This window comes from Lithobates pipiens, unplaced genomic scaffold, assembly GCF_037356315.1.
Source record: "Lithobates pipiens isolate NorthernLeopardFrog02 unplaced genomic scaffold, aLitPip1_a1.2 Scaffold_8, whole genome shotgun sequence".
Taxonomy (NCBI): Eukaryota; Metazoa; Chordata; class Amphibia; order Anura; family Ranidae; genus Lithobates; species Lithobates pipiens.
In genome coordinates this window covers 483877396-483900547 of record NW_027507903.1, presented here as the reverse complement: position 1 = coordinate 483900547, position 23152 = coordinate 483877396, and the positions used below count along the sequence as shown (strand labels likewise).

General features: G+C 42.1%; 1 protein-coding gene and 1 pseudogene across 17 annotated transcripts in view; both read left to right on the top strand.

Annotated features, from left to right (window-relative positions):
- ERC1 (ELKS/RAB6-interacting/CAST family member 1) overlaps positions 1 to 23152 on the top strand; it is a 430374-nt gene that overhangs the window by 286877 nt on the left and 120345 nt on the right. For 11 of the 17 annotated variants that reach the window (XM_077468912.1, XM_077468911.1, XM_077468908.1 and 8 more), the window contains one exon: positions 6716 to 6847. The exons of the other annotated variants lie outside the window; for them this stretch is intronic. In XM_077468912.1, coding sequence (XP_077325038.1) covers positions 6716 to 6847 — 132 coding nt within the window. The remainder of the gene's footprint in view (positions 1 to 6715; positions 6848 to 23152) is intronic. 17 annotated transcript variants of the gene reach the window in all.
- On the top strand, positions 16676 to 16794 carry LOC143965226 (5S ribosomal RNA; annotated as a pseudogene).

The following is a 23152-nucleotide window of genomic DNA, read 5'->3' as shown; positions in this document are numbered from 1 at the left end:
GGAGGAGACACTCGCTACCTGTAAATATGTGTCCCCCAAGCTCTCTGATCGTCCCACTCACCTCTACCTCCTCCATAGGTTTTACCTGATGCCCCATTGCCTCTCCAAGTCCCGGCCAGGGCAAAGCCCCGCATGTCCTAGATGTAGAGACCCCAATGGCTCTTTCTATCACTTACTATGGTCTTGCCCATCCATTCAGGGATACTGGTCACAGGTCGTCCAGTTCCTTTGTGATCGTATGAGCTCTCTGCTGACCCTGTGCCCCGTCAATGTGTATTGGGGCTTCTCTCTCTCTCTCTGAGGACAAAAAATACCTAAACATATTTTTGCAAGAAACACTATTCCTAGCCAGAATGCAAATCGCCAGGACATGGATGAGAGAGACACCCTCCCAATATACAACAATGGATCCAAGCTATCAATACTACTCTCCCTTATAAAAAAAAAAAGAACTATATCTACAAGGGGGCTGCCTAAACAAATACCACAAAATCTGGGATAGGTGGCTGGAAGACGCTCTACCTGCATTACAGAGAACTAAATCCTAATCTACTTAAAGGCCCCTTCCCCCCAGCATGACCCTTGTTTATTTATTTTTTTAGCGATGTCTACAAATGTCTCAGCTGTCTTAGATTCTCCTTCCTGATTGGCTGAGACACAGCAGCCATTGGCTCCCACTGCTGTCAATCAGTGAATGGATACACAGAGCTGTGACTCAGCTCAGGTGCCCCCATAGCAAGCTACTTGCTGTGGGGGCACTAAACAGGAGGGAGGGGTCAGGAGCAGCGAAAAGGCACCCAAGAAGAGGAGGTCCAGGGCTCTACAGTGCAAATCCACTGCAACAGAGCAGGTAAGTATAACATGTTTGTTATTTTTATAGGAAACAAACAAACATTTACAATCACTTTATGTGCCCCTGTTTGGACAATCCAGCGCCTCGGTTTGTACTGTTGCCCTTTGTCAGTGTCTGCAAAAGTGGGGATTTTTTTTTAATTTTACAGTTGACACCATAACAGGAGCAGATGAAACATCCTCCAGGTAGAACACCAGTGTCAGCCATCAGATATAATTTCATTTAATTTTCACAAAAATTCCACTGGTTTCTGTTGTATTTCTGGGGAAAGGAAGGGCAGAAACATCTCCTTGGAGGAGACACAGACAGAATTAAAAATGTGGGTTATAAACGTTATTTGCCTCCAGAAAGGGAAAATGGCAGAATTTACACTTTAAAAAAATTCTAAACAAAGACTAAGAAAACTATGCTGTTGAAATACCGTACATATCCTTACCTGTAATCACTGCTGTTCATCTTCCAATTGATTCTGTGTGGAAATCCAAGACTCCATAGGCCAGTTTGTATACTGGATCTCCAATTCAGTCCTTGCTTTTTCAATCCTTTGTCATTCAGCAGTCTAGTGTTACTAGTCACTGAGGTTCATGCATTGGACTGTTTAAGGGCAGCACCTCGTGCCACGAGGAGGCCTGCCTTCGTTCCAACGTGGCCAGAATATGAAGGCAAATATACACTTGAGCCTGAGATTCAAGGCTCCAAGAATAGCAACATTTGCGCAGCTTCAAACTTTAAAAGCAGAACTCCAGGCTTCCTTGCACTTCACTTGCAATAATTTGTTTGACTGACAGCTGCTTAGTCTGGAATATACTGTAGTAGCTTGTGCATCGTACAGTGAGTGGTGGTGCATTCTAGCAGCACAAGACATTTCCCCTTCACTGCCAGGTGAAAGAGTCTGTATTAGTGCCTCTCTGCCATTCAGGTGAAGCGTTGTATTTTTATCAGTGAATACACAGCTTCCTCTGACTGCCATGTAAAGAAGGTGAACCAAAAAGATTTTAAAGTGTCAGGAAACCTGGAGTTCTTGTTTAACATAGCCAGAATTTATATTTGTGTGCTGATGAGACTGTTCCATGGATTTTGAGCATTTTGCCATATATTGCAGAGTAAAAATTTATTTGCCACACAACCGCTTTATATCTCCCTGAGACACAGGCAGAAGTTTCCCCATCTGAATTTCAGTTCCTTCCATTTGCTGCAACAACTGCAAAACCAAATTATAGTGGAAATCTCTCTCCATCAAGAATAAACATTTCAGTGCTTGACGGAGTTGGCCTTTAATTATGGCTAACAATATTTTGCATGCCATGTTCAAATTCTCTATTTAATCCAGGCAGGGCTTCTGTGTGGGAAGACCCTAAGCTTTATTACTTCAATATATTCCACATTAGGCCAGCCTCCTCCTCCTCACATATTACACGGCGCGCTGAGAAAAACTACTTGAAGATCCAGTTTAATTTCATCGCCGTCGTCTGTAGGTGAACATCAAACGAGGGCCGTTTCCTGAGCCGAAGAGCCGTGGCGCATCTAAAGAGGCTCTTAAAAGACTTAACACAAACCATTTCCTTCTGGTAATAATAGAAAAGTACTCACAAGCTTGTAACACAATCCCTCAGCCTCTCCTGGAAAGCTCTTCTCTTTAGAAACTCGCTCCATGTCCGCCATCTGGATTTCATTTTGTTTCTCCGTGCTGTTGAGACTCTGGAGTCCAGGCTGCAAGTCCGCCAACACGGCTGATTGGAGCGGACTTCTGGGCAAGTGGCCGGAACTGAAATGGATCATTTGGGAAATGTCATCCATGGGCATGAGAGCTAAAATAAAACATTTGTTTTAGCTGTTTGATGGGCCTATGATTTTGTACACAATCAGTAAATCTGAACTCCAGCCTTAAAGCTGAACTCCAGGATTGCAGAACAAATTGAGCAATATGTACACTGACCTATGTGAATCTATAAATATTTAGTAGATAGATTATAAACCTCACCGATCAGTAAAAAAATAGTTTGTCATTTCTGTGACGTCATTTTTCCAGTTAAAAATTAATAGCTTTGGCATCCATTTTTCTTCTATCCTGACAAATGCTCCAGTCCCTGCTGCAAAGAAACACCCCCCCCCCCCCCCATTGTGAGATATTGCCATCTCTGTGCTTTCCATAAATTTTTAGTCTCATCTGACCATAACACCTTTTATGTGGCCTCAGAATCTTCAATATGTAGATATTTGCCAGCACACCGAGGACCATCAATTTCATCCGAACGATTTTTATTCAAGAAAGATCACATCACAAAACCGTGTAGTGCAATGTTACGGAGCCACGCAGGACCCCTTCATCAGGCATATTTAAGGTGGTCAGATGAGACTAAAATTGAATTATTTGGCCTCAACACCATACGATATCTGGCAGAAATCCAATACAGCTCACAATCCAAATACTACCATTCCTACAGTAAAGCATGTAGGTGGTAATATCCTGTTTAGGGGGTGTTTCTCTGTAGCAGGGACTGGAGCAGTTGTCGGTACAGAAGAAAAATGGATGGGGCAAAATACCATCAGATTCTTGAGGAAAATCTGCTGCCAGAAAGTTGTCAGTTGGAAGAAGGTTTACCTTTCAAAGCACACAGTAAAAATTACCACACAGTGGTTGAAGGAGAAAAAGGTAAATGTCCTTGCATGGCCTAATCAGAACCCAGCCTTAAGCCCCATTTAAAATAAATCTGTGGAATAACTTGAAGACTTTAGTCCACAAACGGTCACCATAAAATTTAACTGAACTTGAGCAGTTCTGCAAAGAGTGGGCAAATATTGCAAAGTCTAGATGTGCAAAGTGAGAAATATCCCAACAGACTAAATGCTGTAATTAAAGCAAAAGTTGGTTCAACAAAATACTGACTTAAAAGGGTGATCCTTTTTCCAACTCTGTTTTTTTTTTGTTTTTTTTTGTTTTTTTTTACAGATTGGCGTTATATCTTTCACGTGGATGTTATAAGTTGTATTTTTGTGTGTATACCTGTTATCTCTTACAGTAGTTATCAAATTCAAGTGCTCAAACTTCAGTAATACTTCATAAGTTCACATGATAAAAGAGCAGTCTGAAAAACTATGTCCAATATGTAAGCGAAAAGGTAATCTAATAATAGTAATATACACTTTATTAGTAACTCTCTACACTTCCACATTAATTATAACAGTGTGACCCCGCACACAAAACAAGTTTAATAATAAAAAATGCCAACATAAGTATGTATGAAGCAAAACATATACCGTATATACTCGAGTATAGGTCGATCCGAATATAAGCCGAGGCCCCTAATTTACCACAAAAAAAATGGGAAAACTTATTGACTCGTGTATAACCCGAGGGTGAGACATGCAGCAGCTACTGTTACAGCTTAAAAGAGGGTCAACAATGCCCATCTGCAGCTGCATACCTCCCTGTGTCCCTCCCTGTGTCCATTCCTGTGTCCCGTCCATCCCTGTGTCCTGTCCATCCCTGTGTCCCGTCCATCCCTGTGTCCATCGCAGCCTACCTGTGCCAAGCTGCAGCCTCTTTGCCTTCTGCAGCCTCTGTGTGCCATGCCGCACCTCTCCTCCTCGTCTGGCAGACGGCGGCCATTCCACTGTTCAAAAGCCGCGCCTCTCTGTCTGTGATAGGCGGAACACTCAATTTCCCAGCAGTCAGTGTTCCGCCTATCACGGACATCCTCTCATCCTCGTCCGTAGTATGAGAATGAGCGGATGTCCGTGATAGGCGGAACACTGACTGCTGGGAAATTGAGTGTTCCGCCTATCACAGACAGGGAGGCGCGGCTTTTGAATAGTGGAATGGTCGCCGTCTGCCTACCTGATCTGCGTGACTCGAGTATAAGCCGAGGGGGGCACTTTCAGCCTAAAAAAAGGGGCTGAAAATCTCGGCTTATACTCGAGTATATACGGTACTCTATTATGTAAAAATATTCTTCATTATATAGAGATGATACAAAAACTAATAGATAATATTATAAATATTTTTTGATTATTTCATAGTTATATGTGTAAAATCAACGATCTGTGTTTGCATGTATTGTTAAACTCCCATTTTTCTACCGAAAAAAACAAAAACTATTACCGGAAATTAACCTGCAATCCTCTAAAAGAACATAAGAAAGAATATGATACACCCATTAACCAAGTATTCTCAAGTAATACCACTAAAGCTGAAAAAGTTTTAGTGACCGTACACCATCCCTCAGTTCCTTTTTTCTATCCGCTACCAAAGATCAATAAATCACTCACAGACCCCCACTTACAGATCCACTCACATTTTTATAATTCATGTAGAAATTTAGAGAGTTACCAATATAGTGGATATTATTATTATTAATATGACTTTTATATTACCCTTTTGCTTACACATTGAACATAGTTTATCAGACTGTTCTTCTGACTATCACATGAAGTATTATTGATGTTTGACCACTTGAATTCGATAACTACTGTAAGAGATAACATGTATAAACACACACATACATTTTATTTATATATTTCTTTTTACCTACATATTTTTTGCTTATCAGTGTTTTATGCACCATCCTGAGAAAGTGACCAGTGTACTGCCACAAAACTTGTTTACAGTGTTTTATACTATTCTGTGAGCCATAAATATTGAATCAATGAAGAATCAATTTCTCAGCTTTTCCTTCACATTTGGCTGACACCACTTTCCTATTTGGGGATCTTAGCCCTCTTGCTAGTATAAACCCGGCCGTCATGGACATGCCCCGTGTGAACATGTCCACACTATGTAGTACTAAGGATTGACCATACCCACCTCTGCAGGAGAAGTAGAAGGGCCTATGACATCACAGACTTCCTGGAAGACTGAATGGGAAAAAAGGATGTATAAAAGATTTCGCTTTAAAAAAAAAAAAAAAAAATTGTTAGTGGTGGGGTTTACATAAAAGGTATACTCCGCTCCATCCAAAATTTAAATCCTTTTTTTTTTTTTTTTTATGCAGGCACCAAGAAGTGCCTACACATACTGCTGCCTGTCTTCTAGTTAAAATTTAGGGTTCACAGAGAAATGTGTTATGTCATAGGCTCAGAGATGACACCGTGAAGCAATTCTTGGTTGCGGTCACAAATGCCTGACATAGATCAGCTCCTGCTGCAGCCTTGCATCTTTTGAATTGCTGTAATGTTACTGCCTGATCATTGACATGTCAAGTATGTGTTCAGAATCATAAAGTTACTGAAAGACATTTTAACTTTAAATGGATTTATAAGATTTGTGTGAAACAAAATACATCAGCGGAGTTATTCTCACAGATGTAGGCGGAGCAACACAGTGCGGCATCTGTGCACAATTTATTTTTCTTCATTGCTCCACAAAGAAAAGCAGAATCTTTCTTTTTAAAACAGCATTTACTAACAGCTGCTCACTAACCGTCTCCGGATGCTCATGCTACTGAAAACAACGCTAATTTCTTCTAACTTGGCTCTCCTGCAACTGCTCTGTGTCTTCTGTTTCCTACCTCTTGACATCTGTGTTCCTTTTATGCCTCGCTTTTTCCTCTGCAAGACTAACCAGCATGGCGACTGTTGAAGAACTGACAGTGTGAACACCAAGGCAGCAAGAACAAGTTAGAGATTGTGGCCTTCAAACTAGCTTGTTTCCTCTCTTCATTCTGATGTACTTTTAAGTCTCTGCAATGACCTAATGATGTCTCTGTCACATTTGATGACAACAGCTGTCCTGACTGTTCTGCTCTTCATCTCTGTCCTACATTTCCTGAGCATCTCCGGTCTTTTGCTTTGGCATCTCTAAACCTCAAAAACATCTTTGACTTAGGAGTCCCCTCCTCACGAAATCTCCCTTCCTATCTCCAGGATGTCATGCACCAGAAAGATGACCGCATCGAAGAGTTAGAAGAAGCTCTGCGGGAGAGCGTACAGATTACTGCAGAGCGGGAAATGGTTCTAGCCCAAGAAGAGTCAGCAAGGATCAACTGTCAGAAGCAGGTCAGCTATTGGTTTTTTTTTTGGAGGGGGGAGCAGATCCTGTGCCCTCTCTATTTCTTATTAGATATTTAGATGATCCTTTTTTCTACTTATAAAGCCTGTTTTGTAGGCAAAAGAGTAGAAGAAGCAGTGCATTGATCAACGTTTCTAGTATTTTCAGATATATTCATCATGTCATTTCATTATATAAACCTAACCGGAGTTCTACCTCCACTGCATGCCTGCTATGCAACCGCTATATATATTAGGGAGTAACTCCACTTTTATTGAGATTTTTTTTTTCCCTTCAGGGTGTTCTATGGACATTGCAATGATTTAAACAAACATTGTTGCAGATTTCTACCTTTTTGTTCTGAAGAAATAGTGATTTGTCTGTGTCCATGCTCAAAATGAATGTGAATGGGTGTGATTTTGTAATCAGCAATCAGCTGTTTCACTTACAGGGCTCTAATGAGGAAAGCGGCAGAGTCCCTTTGGAGTATGTCACCAAAAATGACATTTTTGTTGCAGAGGATGCCCAAAATCTGACTTGGTATCTTAGTGCAGACTGCTGGGAAAATCAGTGAGCCAATCGCACAAGCACAAAATTACATTTCTGGTGGGCGTTCTGTACACCATCTGTCTACATAACGCCTCCAGGTTGCCATATTGCATTGTATTTTCACAGAAAATTACAGAGCTGCAGAAAGAAAAAGTAATGTTTTATTTTTTTTTAACAAATTTTTTTTTTCCCTGTTGAATGTGGAGTTACCCTTTTAATTTAAAAAAAAGTTCCAACACAAATTGAAAAATAGCATGTTTGCTGGAAAAGGTAATACTGTATAAATCCACATTAGACCAAATTTACATTTTACAACGCAACCATAACAAATAATATCACTTAAAACCAATAACCATAGAATTTCAAAACCAAATTCCCTGCTCAAAGGAGAGCTCTCTTACATGAAATGTTGACAATACTGTCAATCCAACCTCCTTAAACAGTTGATAGTAAAAGTCCCCCACAATATTGAGGCATAGGAGTAATAAAGTGGCAGTGGTGGTTAGGGTGATGACGTTTAAACAAACAGGATGTGAGATTAATGCCATTGGATGTTTCCAAACACTGTATTGTAGGCGGGGGTTTGAATCTCCCCCAAATCTTCTCCATAGACAGGTAAGACACTATTGTTCATTACAAGGGCACTTTTGGTCTGTCTGGATTTATCTAAACACAAGAGATATGTGTATGCTTACTTGATTTGTGGTATGTTTTGTTTATTTCTTCCAGATCTGTGCAGTTACCCAGTGTGAAACTTTACCTCTGTGCAGGAGTTTCCTTGTCTTGTCTTTGCCCCCCTCCTGTAGTTTTTCGCAGCCTTTAGTGGGTGGGACCTGCTGTGTCCCTCCCACAGCTTTGCAGTCTGCACTTGCTCTGTACAGTGGTGTAACGATGTCACTGCTACTTTTACAAGGTAAAGTGCCTTCAAAAGTATTCATACCCCTTGAAATTTTCCACGTTTTGGGATTTTATCTGATAGACCAACACAAAGCGGCACATAATTGTGAAGTGGAAGGAAAAGGATAAATGGTTTTCAACATTTTTTACAAATAAATATCTAACGTGTGGCGTGCATTTGTATTCAGCCCCCTTTACTCTGACACCCCTAACTAAAATCTAGTGGAACCAATTGCCTTCAGAAGTCACCTAATTAGTGAATAGAGTCCACCTGTGTACACCAGACAGGGATAAAGTTTTGAAGAAGTGTAACACAGGGTTAGGTTATAAATAGAGCACTGTTCAATCCATCACTTGAAAATGGAAAGATTATGGCACAACTGCAAACCTACCAAGATATAGCTGTCCACCTAAATTGACAGGGGGGGCAAGAAGAGAAATAATCAGAGAAGCGGCCAAGAGGTCCATGGAAACTCTGGAGGAGCTGCAGAGATCCACAGCTGACGTGGGAAAATCTGTCCACTGGACAACTATTAGTCGTACACTGCACAAATCTGGTCTTTATGGAAGAGTGGCAAGAAGAAAGCCATTGTTGAAAGAAAGCCATAAGAAATCCTGTTTGCAGTTTGCGAGAAGCCATGTGGGGGACACAGCAAACATGTGGAAGAAGGTGCTCTGGTCGGGTGAGACCAAATTAACTTTTTAGCCTAAAAGCAAAATGCTATGTGTGTTGGAAAACTAACATTGCACATCACCCTGAACACTCCATCCCCATTGTGAAAAATGTTGGTGGCAGCATCATGTTTTTGGGATGCTTTTCTTCTGCAGAGAAGCTGGTCGGAGTTTATGGAAAAATGGACGGAGCCAAATACAGAGCAATCTTAGTGTCTGCAAAAAAACTTTAGACTTGAGACGGTGGCAGATGGTCACCTTCCAGCAGGACAACGACCCTAAACATACAGCCAGAGCTACAATCAAATTGGTTTAGATCAAACCATATTCATGTGTTAGATTGGCCCAGTCAAAGTCTAGACCTAAATATAGTTGAGAATCTGTGGCAAGACTTGAAAATTGCTGTTCAGATACTCTCCATAAAACCTGACAGAGCTTGAGCCAATTTGCAAAGAAGGATGGGCAAAAATTAAAAAAAACTCTCTAGATGTGCAAAGCTGGTAGAGACATAACCAAAAAGACTTGCAGCTGTAATTGCAGCTGTAATTGCAGCTAAAGGGGGTTCTACAAAGTATTGACTTAAGAGGGCTGAATACAAATGCATAGCACACTTTTCACATATTTATTTGTAAAAAAAAAAAATGAAAACCATTTATCATTTTCCTTTCACTTCACAATTATGTGCCAATTTGTGTTGGTCTATCACATAAAATCCCAATAAAATACATTGACATTTTTGACTATAACATGACAAAATGTGGAATTTTTCAAGGTGTATAAGTACTTTTTCAAGGCACTGTAATAACTGGGTTTGCAAGGCCTTTGATGAACACAAATTGTAATATAAATCCAGTGTGGCTATTGAGAAATATATTTACATGGGCGTTTTGCACCTGGAGTGCAGCTTTAGCTGTGCAATAGAAACCGTTCTTCTGGACTGCCTCAATAGTTTGTCACTTGATCAAGTATGGAAGCACTGGTCATGGGGCTTAAATAACTAACATTTAATTTGTGACATGTCATGTGACCAGTGCCTATACCTTTAGTTAACCAGTATCAGACCAAGCACAGGTTTTTTTCAACAAGAGTATTTTTGCAGCTTTCTCATTTTATGGAAATATAAGACAATCTAGGCAGAATATGGGTCAGGTAGTACAACTGTCCTTTAAGTTACCACCACCCAAATTCCTTCCCTCTCATTCCAGCAATCTTCAATGAGTGGCTCTGCCTGCCGCCATACATTCTTTCTTATGGCACATGACCCTAATCCTCCTATGAACAAGCCATTCTCTGCTGGAGGCTGCTAGGAGAACAGCTCTTACATAGGAAAGAATAAAGGCATGGACTTGTGTACATTAAAAAATAGGACTTGAGTGGAAATGTGTTACGGAATGTCTAGCGGTGTTTTGTGTGGTGTCGCTAGCAAATGACTGTAGGAAGAGGTTCCAGTGTATACATTTGTTTGTAAAGTGTTGTCTTTTGCCTGGCACAACGATAACGTTTCCTTGAATAGTCTTTTTGTAATGTGTTTCCAGTTTGTGTCTTGCTCATTGTGATTGAAATGTGGCAAATATGGGCAGCGCCATCTCTTGGCTTGGTGGAGAGGTCTTGCAGAATGTGTAGCCAAGTCAAATGTTGGTGCGGTTGAAGAGGATTTTTGCTTGTATGGTGTTTTGTGATTCTCAGCTCTGCACGCATAGAATGATTGTACAATGTTGCCTCATGGTGACTGACCCAGTGAGTATGTTGAGTATGTTGCTTATTGTATAGCTGTAACATAGGTGAGCAGCATCTGCTTTAGTGGAATGGGATTCTTGTATTATGACATGCTGGTACAGCATTATCTAGTAGGTATGTGATGTATATATTTGTAGAGTGCAGCTGTCTTTAATGCCGAATTGAACCCTTGTAATTTATTGCTGTAATGGTGAGGCTGCCTATACAGTAACTATTATGCCTCTTTTCTACTTAGACTACTAAATTTTACAGCGAGAGTTAAATACCCCCACGCTGGCAGCGACAGGAGACTGACCCAGTTCTGCTACATGCTACCCTGAACACTGCTCCAATTATAGCAGAACTTCACTCAAATCGGGAAGCTCTTCTCTTCCTCCTCCCCCTTTACATTTGGCACTCATTTTTTTTTCGGGCGGGGGGCAGGGAGTTTCTTATTTTGACCCCCTTTATTCCCCGCAGCCTTCTGCTACACATCCCAGGTTCCAGGAAGACTGTGAGACCAATCACACACCGTAGTACAGTTTGCACATGCGTAGTTGGAAGCTGGCTTGGATGAGGACAGCACTGGATCCAGGTACAGGTAAGTGTCCCTATATTAAAAGTCAGCAGCTACGGCATTTGTAGCTGCTGACTTTTAAAAAAAATTGGGAGGGGGGGGGGGAGACTGGAGCTCCTCTTTAACAGCTTTGCTCAGATAGTGAGAATCGTATTCATTAGCACAGTGTTCAGTTGGGCACCGCTGAGACCGCAGGAGGTGGTGAGTGAGGGTATCATTGTGTGGTCTGGTCTGTGATGCAATCCTATGTGCTGGCAGTGCAAAGTTAAGTAAACTGTTGTTGTAGATCTTGGCTGATAAAAGAAATAGTAAAAAATGCATATTTTTTTCTGTATATGCAGCCTGGCTTCATTCATTTATTACTGTAATGTATTACTGTTGTATACCACTGGACGTTGTTGTTTTTTTTCCCCCCTGCAAGGTAAAGTCATAATGTGCTAGTATGCATCGCATACTAGCAAATTATGTGAAACGTACCTTAAAACAAAGCTGTTCCAGTGCCGTGATGTCAGCGCTGCAGCCGCTTCCATTTTAACCCGTCTTGCTTCCGGGTTCGCGGGCTCTGGCTCAGTGAATGGCCAGAGACACAATGACGTCACTCCCGTGCAGGTGCCGCCATTTATGGCACAGGGCTTGGGAGGAGCAGCAACGATGGTTGTTCCTTCAGAACACATACGCCAGTGATGTCACTGGCTGCATGTAATGTAAATATCTCCTAAATAGTACACATTTAGAATATATTTACATTACCTATAGATAAGCACCTCTTATAGGTTTATCTATAGGTAAATATCAGCAGAAGAAGTTTACTTTTTATTTTAGGAGAGTTAAATTGGGCATTAATGGCTATATAATACCTTCCTACCTGTAACTTGTGTTTTTCACCTGCATTGATATGTATTGATCATGTCGTTTCAAGGTGTCATTTGATGCCTCGTGCACACATCCTTTAGCAGAGTAAGCCTTCTCATTTGAATGCCAGAAGGTTCTGTTTGTGTACAAACATGATTCATGCAGCATGGCACTGCACAGGGTAATGCATAACCTCTGTTTGAAGTTTGAATTGACACCTCCTGTCAAGAAACTATATATTCCACAATCCCACAGGTGAGGATTGGATCTGAAACAGGCACTTAACAGAGAGCTCAAGATGCAGTTTTTTTGCAATTCGCATTAGCGGTCACATATTTGTGATACAGCGCACAGGCATGGATTGTGACCCAGAACAATAGGTTCCTTAGGTCCAATAGGTTCCTTGTCCCTTTAGCAAATAGGCACAGGTTAGACTGATTAATGCATAGGAATCATTCAGTGAAGACACTTTAACTACAGCCACAACACGTGAGCCCATCAGTACAAGGTAAGGCAAACACATGACACAAGGAATATAAATATATTAATACCTAGTTAAAACAGCAAAAATGTTTGAAAGTGTACAATACCCCTAAACTTAGCTCAGTCGTTTCAACCTGATATAATTGCATGCTTCTTTCCTCTCTTGAATCTTCTGCCTGCCTGAAGTTGTCTTGTGAATTGATGCATGGCGCAGGCCCACCTGCCTTTAAATGGTGCAAGGTATGCCAAATTTACCCTGTGATTGGCTACCCTTAACTGCCTGTCCCTACCCAATACCACCACCAATCCCTGGTTCTTACCAATGCTTGTGTTAAAGGAGTTGTATAAATAATATCTCCACTGTACTACCAAACTTCTCTCTCTCTCCCTCTTGATTGTGCCCCAATATTATTTTCTTCTTTTAACTTTGTTCCAGTAGTAGAAACCCCAGTTCCCCAAAAAAAGTTGTGACCCTGTGTAAAATCTGCATAAAAAAAGACTGCAATAATTTGCAAATCTCATAAACCTATATTTTATTCACAATAGAAACACATCAACTGTTTAAACTGAGAAAATATACAATTTTAAGGAAAAAAATTGTAATTTTGAAATTGATGGCAGCAACACGTTTACAGAAAATTTTAGGACAGGACAGCAAAAGCTGCCAAAGTAAGACCCCTTTCACACTGAGGCAGTTTTCAGGCATTTTAGTGCACAAAATTACACCTGAAAAGTGACTGAAAACTGCCTCACGTTTATTTGCATGAATGTTTGCACAAGCGGGCGGTGCACTTGTGGGACGTTAGAAAAAGTTCTGCTAGCAGCATCTTCGGGGCAGGTTTGGAGTGCTGTAAAAAGCACTCCTATAAGGTCCCTGCCCATCTAAATGAATGGGTAGTACTTCCTAATCGCCTTAAACAGGTGTTTTTTTTTTAGTTTTTTTTTTAAGGTCACATTTTCACGTAACCTTAAAAAAAAAAATACTCCCTGCTAGCACCCAAAAAGCGCAGAAAAAACCGCCCCTAAAACCTCGCTAAAGCACCACAAAACCGACCAGTGCTTAAGCCCTGTTTCTTATCTTGCATCACAGAGCACAGAGCCATAGTAGTTACTATGTGGGTTATAGGCCACCTTCAGGTGATGGTCACAGGCATACCCTAAGACAAAAAGTACACTCCCTATATAACCCCTCCTACTACTGGGAGTACCTCAGTTTTTTCACCAGTGTCTAAAGTGTTGGTTATGAGTGAAGATGTGCTATGCTGAGCTCCACTGGAGCAATCCATGCTGGGGCTAGCTATGCAGCCGGATCAAAGTGATCAAAGTGTCTTTTAAGCCGAATTGAATGGTACCCGGGCCTCGTGTCCGAAGAAATTAGGTTTTGCCTGTAAACGCTTCTCTTTTTAGAGAGCTGGGTCCCGGGATCCAGTACTTTTGGTATTAAGGCCATAAAGTTTTGCTGGCGGTGGTGCTATTACAGGTCCAGGATTGTGGGTTTCCTCGAGGATCCCCAGCTCCTGAAGGTTTAACAGCGTCCTCCAACGTCCAGTGCGGGAAAGTGTGTTTTTTTTTAAAGCACCATGGTTACTGCTGCAAGCTGCGGAGGGACACAAGAGCAAGAGGGGCATGAAAGGTTTGGTGACACAGGCATTCCTTTTTTACACATTTACTATTGCATCAGGCTGAGCATTAATAACAGTGGCAGTGGCTGACTATTGCTCAAACAATGGATGCGATTTCTTCTGGTTGTACCACTGCTTTGTGCATTGGGCTATGTTCATAAGGGTGGGTTGAATCGCCTCCAAAAAAGGAGCTAAAGGGTCTCCCTCAAGCTCTGAAAAGCCTACTCTATACATGACATCCTCCCCTGAGTGGGGTAGCTGGTCAGAGTGAGCATCGGGACCATGGAATGTTTGCAACTGTTTTAAACACTGCAGCCCCTGTTCATTTTACTTTTTACGCAGCCATCGTAGGTTTTTAAGGTTTAGCAACTTTAATCGCATTCCCAGTGTGGTCAAGATGCAACAGGTTCTCTTCCATTTTCCTAGGACCCTCAGACTGAGGAGCTAGGGGCAGGAGAAGACGAATTCCCCCAGGGAACCGTTGTGAGGCTCATGACTCATCTGAGGTGTCAAATTTCACAATCAGTAAGATTAATGGTACAAATTCTTGCTGATCCGCTCCACATTTATGTACCTTTTAACTGAATGTTTGGGTTCGCTAAAGCCTCCTCAAGCTGTGCATGCCTTTTCCTGTCCATTCTTTGTTGTAAAAGTTTTTTGTATCTGGAGGATCACCCAGATAAGCATTATTTTCCTTTCTAAAACATTTTCACACTTTGTCCTATGGTAAAGAAAATTCACTAAGTAGGGTATACCAGCAATTAACGCTACTATATCCTTTGTGAAGTACGTTTGACTTGTCTGGCAGACTATACTCAAATACTTAGGGATCCAATGGATAAAAGGTTGGAATTCCTATTTTAAAAAAAACACTTTTTTTCCTCTGGAAGGTTGAGTGTCTAAGCCTGCGCTGACAGTAATTGGTTATTCGTTGAGAAACCAGTTTAAACAGGTGTTCAAGTTTACCCTGCTCAGCAGGTCCAGGAGGCAACTTTATTTTTGCAATAGTTGCTATGACCGCTAAGCGTCATGCAAGAAGCTCCTTGTTAGCCCCTGTACACACGGTCGGAGATTCTGCCAACCAAATCCGTTGGATTTTGTCCGTCGGATTTAGGCCGACAGATTGTGTCCGAAACTGTTGCATACACACGGTCGGACTAAGTTGTAGAAAAATCCGATCTTTCAGAACGTGATGACGTAATTTCGTTACGATGGGACTACATTCAGGCTAGTAGCCAATAGCTTTGATGTAGGAATTTGATCTGAGCATGCGTGGCACTTGGTCCGATCAAAATTCGCTACACATGATCGGAGTGTGTCCGATCGAACCAGTTGGTTGGGAAATATTTCCAACATGTTGGAAAATTGGGTCCGACGGATATTCAGACAGAATCAGTCCGATGCATACCACACACAGTCGGATTATCCGACGACACGATCCGATAGGACACATTCCGACGGATTCTCCGACCGTGTGTACAAGGGCTTAGTTTTCTTTTTTGCAATAAAACAGCTATCTGGGGATATTTTGGATAACCTATCCAAAGAATTTCTAGGAAGAGAAAGATACTCCTTTTTGCCATTTAAGTGAACGAGTAAATGTTTTTTTATTTCAAAGCTCCTTCTTCTGTACTTGGGGCATCAGCCTCCAGGCAGTCACGGTGGCTTCCGCCGTCAGATTCAAAGGGAAATCCTCAGGGTTAACCTCAGAGACGAAGGTCTTGAGGGAGGAAGCCTACAAGATACTGTAGCCTCCTTATAATGCCCCCTCTAAAATTCAGTTCCTTAATATAATCTCTCTCTTTTTTTTTTTTTTTTTGTTGCATGAAGTCAATCCAATCTGTTATCTCCATCCTACAAGGAGGAGAATTTCTGGTGCCATTCAACGTCAAAGATGCATATCTCCATATGCCTAGTCCCTCGTCACTATTAGTATCTACTTTCAAAAATGGAAAATCTTAATTTTCAGTGTGTAGCTCTGCTTTCCGGTCTAGCTGCTGCACCTCAAGTACAAAGGTTCTGGCTCCTTTTCTAGCCAGATTGAGGGCACAAGGTATAACGATTATGGTTTACCTAGTTGATTTGTTCTTGATAGAGCAGTTGGTAGCCCGCTTAGACCAAAGTATGGTCACCACATTAAACTACCTGGAATATCTAGGTTGGATTCTCAACCTAGGAGAAATCTACTTTAAAACCATTAAGAAATACTTGGGTCCAATCATAGGTACACCCAGAAAAGGGTGTTCATACCCAAGGCAAAGATCATCTCCATAAAGGAACTGATTTAGGTAGTCAAAGCAAGATGATTTTATCCTATTCAACATTGCATGAGATTGTTGGGAAAGATGGTGGCTTCATTCGAGGCCGTTTCTTATGCTCAGTCTCATTCTAGACTGCTGCAAAACAGTTTCCTATCGGCTTGAAACAAAGGGTTCAAGCTCTACATTCCCAATGTGTCTGACCCCAAAGCCTATGGCCACATCACCCTTATAGCCCCCGATCTCATCTGATCTTGGAGGCTAAGCAGGGTCGGGCCTGGTTAGTACCCGGATGAAAGTCCACCTGGAAATACCAGGTGCTGTAGGCTGGGTGCGCCGGAGCTTCAGTTTATGGTTAAGATCCAAAAATCTGCAAAGGGGAAAATCCTTCCTTCAGTTACCTGGGAAATAGTAACAACATATGCCAACCTTTTTTTGTTTAAGTTGGGGGACAGTCCTGAAAGAGGCAGCTGTCCAAGAGAAGTGGCCCAGATCAGAAATGGCCTTGCCCATTAACATTTTAGAAATTCAGGCAGAGCACTTGGTTCTGAGGGCCTGAACATTCAGTTTAAGGTATTGTCCTGCCAGGATTCAATCTGTCTATGCCACAGCAATGGCCTATATTAATCACCAAGGGGGGCACAAGAAGTTGTGCGGCCCATAGAAAGGTAAATCTTATCCTATCTTGGGAAGAAAACAATGTACTTTACCTAGCGTCGGTCTTCGTTCTAGGAATAGGAAAACAGGCAGTCCGGCTACTTGAGTCGCCAGCAGTTGTTCCCGGGAGAATGGTTCCTTTACCCTGATATCTTCCTGTCAATATGTCAAGGATGGGGGATTCCGGACATAGATCTGTTTGCGTCCAGGTTCAACAAAGAAATCGACAAATTTGTGTCAAGAAGAAAGGATCCGCTAGCATGTGGAACAGATGCCTTGCTATTCCCATGGAATCAGTTCTCACTGATTTTTGCATTCCCTCCTATTCTGCCTGCGTCCACGACTTCATCACAGGATCAAGCGGGAAGGGAAGTCGTTGATTCTTTTGACCCCCAGCGGGGTCCAGGAAATCTTGGTATGAAGAGATCATAGAGATGGCAGTAGGAGACCCATGGACCTTACCTTCACGGCCAGACCTTCTCTTGCAAGGTCCGGAATTCCATCCTACTTTACAAACGCTAAATTTAACGGTTTGGATATTGAGACCCATACTCTGAAGAAGCGTGGGCTGTCAGGTTCGGTAGTTTTCTACCTTGGTTAATGCAAGGAAACTATTTTTTCTGGTAACCATATCTGCTGCAAGAAGGGTATCAGTATTGGCTGCTCTTTCATGTAAAGAGCCATATTTTTATTGTTCACAAGGATAAGGTAGTATTGTGTCCTAAATTTTTAATAAATGTAGTACAGGTTTTTATCTAAACCAGGATATTGTTTTACCTTCACTTTTCTAGAACCCTGTTCTTTGGAAGATAAATCACTACATTCTCTTAATGTGGTGAGACAAGTCAATGTCTACTAAAAGGCGATTGCTCATATTCGGAAAACTGATGTTTTTGTTCGTGTTGCCTGAAGGGCCTAAAAGAGGACAGGCAGCATCGAAATCTACTATTCTAAATAGATTTGACAAGTATTCGTTCAAGCTTATGTTTTAAAGAGGAAGATTCTTCCTTTTCATATTAAAGCGCATTCCACCAGTGCTGTTAGTACTTCCTGGGCAGTGCATCACCAAGCCTCCATGGCTCAGATCTGCAAGGCCACCACTTGGTCTTCAGTCCATACATTTACCAGATTCTATCAAATAGATATAAAAGGTCATGAGGATATCACCGTGGGGTGCAGTGTACTGCAGGTGCAGTATAAGTCCTCTAGTCCTGTGATGTACGATCAGAAAATAGGATTTTTAAAACAGCTTACCTGTAAAATCCTTTCTTTGAAGTACATCATGGGACACAGAGGTCCCTCCCTTCTTTTGGTATACACATGTATTGCTTTGCTACAAAATTGAGGTACACCCAGTAGTGGGAGGGCTTATATAGGGATTGGACCTTTTGTCTTGAACTGTGACAGTGTCCATCACCTGAAGGTGGCATAAAACCCACATAGTAACTACTATGGCTCTGTGTCTCATGATGTACTTCAAAGAAAAGGATTTTACAGGTAAGCTGTTTTAAAAATCATATTTTTAGCAGCGCTTCAGTGTGAAAGGGGTCTAAGTGGTACTAGCAAGGAAGAGCTGAAAGAACATTTTGCAACTAATTAGATTGATTGGCAACTAGTCAGTAACATGACTGAGTATAAAAACAGCATATGGACATACATTATACAATTTTCTTGTCCAATTTCCTATAGATATACATTCAACTATGTAGTGTGAGTCCACCTGATTGCATACAAATTAAAAGTGTTTTGGTTTGATCCCATGGTATATGGTTTTGGTAAATCTAAAGGAAAATTATACAAGAACATTTTATAATGTATGGCCAGCCTTAGAGAGTCAAAGTGTCTCACAAGTAACGATGGGCAGAGAGGTTCAACAACTGAAAATTTGCATCTAAAAATTGTCAAACAATTTCAGAATAATATTTCTCAACGTAAAATTCCAATGACCTAATATCATCCAGTACATCATATATTCAAAAGATTTGAAGAATCTGGGGGAATCTCTGTGCGCAAAAGACGAGGCCAAAAAGCAATATCGGATGCTGTGACTAAAGAGGAGAAGGGCCTTCTGGCTTGTTATCAGCACTCAAAAACCTGCATCTCTGATGGTATGGGGGTGCATTGGTGCCTATGGAATAGGCAGCTTTCACATCTGTAAAGGTATCATCAATGCTGAAAGATACAGTATATTCAGGTTTTAGAGCACATATGATCTCATCCAGACTACGTCTTTTTCAGGGAAGGCCATATTTCAACCGGACAATGCTAAACTGCATACTGCATCTAAGACAACAGCATGGCTTTGTAGTAGGAGAGTCTGGGTGCGTAACTGGCCTGCCTGCAGTCCAGACCTTTAGCTAATTTCAAATATTTGGATCATCTTGAAACAAAGAAGACTCAGGACTGTTGAGCAGTTAGAATCCTATATAAAGCAAGACAGGTACAACATTCCTCTCCCAAAATTCCATCCCCTCAGTCCCCAGACATTTACAGAGTGTGCTAATTGATATATTTTCTATTGTGAATAAAATATGGGTTTATGAGACTTGCAAATCATTGCATTCTGTTTTTATGAAGATTTTCCACAGCATCTCCATTCTTTTGGAATCAGGGTTGCATGGGCGCCCACAGGTAGGCGCAAGGGGAGGCTAGTTGCTCTCCACTCCAGGCTGCTACTGCTCCTCCTCTCTGAGTCCCGGGTGAAGGGCAACAACTGATTTTCTCTCTCCAGACTCTAGCCCCGCAATGAACAATTCTCACATAAATGCCTCCAGTCCACCACAGAGTCAACAATCGCTGCTGAACTGGAGGCAAGCGATGAGGGGGAGGAGTCCAGTGAGATTAGGGGGAGGGGCCAGCAAGCACAGCCACGGGATCAGCATTGAGTGGAGGGATAGAAGGTAAATCTTGCTGCTTTGCTTTGCATAGGATAGCACATTGACACCATGGGGACCCTCTAGAGATGAGGAATAGATGGGAACATAAGGACAGAGTGCAAGGGAAAAAGAGAAATGGGGACAGAAAGGGACAAAACAGAGAAGATTACATGGGGGCAGAAGAGCAGAATCTGCTTCATATCCACTTGCTCAGCTTGGGATCTGTGTGCTGATCCCCCTACTGAGCAGATCCCACACAGCCCGCTCTGCTCTATGAGTGGTGAGGTGTATACAGACTTGTGTGTTTACATCCAACTGCCCTGCAATCCCATCTGCCCAGACAGTGGGGAACAGATCCCCTTCATTTTTTGGATTGGATTGGTTGTAGGCTGGTGTAAACGGACACAAGTCTGTTTACATCTATCACTCCATAGAGGACTTTGGAGGGTCTGATGAACTGACAAGCAGACCCAATCAGACCAATTGGTGCCAGGACGTGGGGGGATCTGAATCTTCAGTCCAACACTGCTTGGAATTTCGCAGTGTGTTGTCAGCTTAAACAGGATTTTAGGAGCTCACTGGATTTCTGGCAGATCATCAGGTACTTAATATACACTTTATAGGGATCCATATGTTCCTAAGAGACAAAACCAAAATAGGCGTGAATAATGGCTGTATCAGCCATATTTCTCTGAACATGTTGCTCTGATCCTGCGGCTGCTGTATGCTGCACTCAAATTAGCCTAATCACTGCCATCATTTTTTTAAGCAGTCGGATATTACCAAAAGAATTCAGACACCTGCCTTTTACATGCACATGAACTTCAATGGCATCTCAGCCTTAGCCGTAGGGTTCAATATTGAGTTGGCCCACCCTTTGCAGCTATAACAGCTTCAACTCTTCTGGAAAGGCTGTTTACAAGGTTTAGGAGTGTGTCTATTGGAATGTTTGACCATTCTTCTAGAAGCGCATTTTGCCCCTTCCTGTTCCAACAAGACTGTGCACCAGTTTGGGGTGGAGGAACTTGACTGGCCTGCACAGAGTTCTGACCTCAACCCAATAGAACACCTTTGGAATGAATTAGAGCGGAGACTGGGAGCTAGGCCTTCTCGTCCATATCAGTGCCTGACCTCACAAATGCGCTTCTGAAAGAATGGTCAAACATTCCCATAGACACACTCCTAAATTTTGTGGACAGCTTTCCCAGAAGAGTTGAAGCTGTTATAGCTGCAAAAGGTGGGCCAACTCAATATTGAATCCTACGGACCAAGACTGGGATGGCATTAAAGTTCATGTGCGTGTAAAGGCAGGCGTCTGAATACTTTTGGTAATATAGTGTTTATTTTGCTTTACATAGTTAGAAAAATGCATGAAAATAAGTTAAACGGGGTGGGAGGGGGTTAATATTTGCTCAGAGAGATGGGCTTTATGCTTTCCCAAATGACTGATCAGTAGGTTTCAGTGTTGGAGGTTTAGAACTGTTATATTGTGGTGTGGGACTGTGTGCTTTCTATTCCTGATAAGGTGTGTACATTTCGAGGTCAACTTAGTGGTTGGGTATAGGTAAGATTTAGGTCTGCGGTTAGGGAGCTATTTTGTGTTATGTTTTGGATGAAGGGCTACTTTTCAGGTTAGGTGTTCGTTTACCTAAAGCAAAAAGTTTTTCTTTTAGTGTTGGGTGGCGTATAGGATGGTTAGAACCCCCAGTCACCCCTGCACTGTATTTCTGGAAAGGAACTTTTGATAGAGGAAAGATGAGTCACCCACCAGTGCAGTGTATTTCAGGAGGGGAGAGTTAAAGGGACACTAAAGGTTTGTGTTTTCTTTTTTTAATAACAAACATATCATACCTCCACTGTGCAGCTCGTTTTGTACAGAGTGGCCCCAAACCTGCTCTTCTGGGGTCCCTTGGCGGCTCTCTCAGCTCTTCCCCACATCAGATAACTCCCTGGGAGAAGCTCTCTCCCAGGGGATTACCTTGCAGGTGCACTCCCGAGTCCAGCATTCAACTTCTATAGATGCCGAATGCAGGACTCGGCCCCGCCCCCTGGCGGCCTCGTCATTGGATTTGATTGACAGCAGCTGGAACCACTGGCTGCGCTGCTATTAATCTATCCAATCAAGAGCCGAGAACCCCCTACAGAGAAAGAGCGTGTCTCCATGGGACAAGTTCGAGGGTTCAGGTAAGTAAAAAGGGGGGAGCTGCGGGGCCGGTCATGGACAGGTGTTTTTCAGCTAAATACATAGGATGCATTTCGTTGAAAAAACACAAACCTTTAGTGTCCCTTTAAGCTGGCCATAGAAGGGTCAAAGTTCTACTGGTTCAGCAGTGACTGGCTGAATTTCAATCGGTGTGTGTCCATCCCTTGGACAAGTTGGAAAACTTTTGCCGATCAGCGGCTGCAGCCATTGATTAGTGTATTGTGACAGTGCTGGGTCTCGTTGTCAGAGTACAATTTCCTGGTTCCTTCATACACCTTGTTTATGTGGATGAAAGAATCTTTTTGTTTGTTTTTTGTTTTTTTATTATTATTTATTCAGCCTGGTTGCTGGAGAGAAAAAAAAATCTTATCTATGGCCAGCTTTAGATAGATGAAGGCCTCTAGTGCAGAGTATTTCCTAAGAGGAGTGTTAGATACAGGAAGGCACAGAGTCCTCTATGGAGGAAGGCACACATCCCTCCAGCAGTGCAGAGTATTTCAGGACAAGAAGGTAGAAGAAGAAGCAGGGAGTCATTCCACATTTTAGGCCAAGGGAAGGCTTGGCCTCCGTGACTGCTGTCCCTGTTAGATTATAGCAAGCCCATCAAAGTGAGGGCTGCTGGCATGTCACCCACTCTTATTTCACTTCAGCTATGAACCCATTCAATGCCTCGGGCCTGATAATAAGTCCTAAACTATCTGGCACGGCAGTCTCCTCATCAAACTCTCACATCCTCCAATTTCCCTGGCACTCGTCCCTTTCCTCTTGGCACAGTTAGCCGGGTGCAGTGGAGATTTTTATTAAACTCTCTGCGGATGTGATTTGTTTTGTAAACGCTCTGGCTTTCGGCAGACTAATAAGATCTTGGAGATTAAAATGTAAGTTTATCCCATCCTTTATTGGATCGGTTTATTTTTAATACGAGTCGCTAATCGCGCCCTGGCATAACAG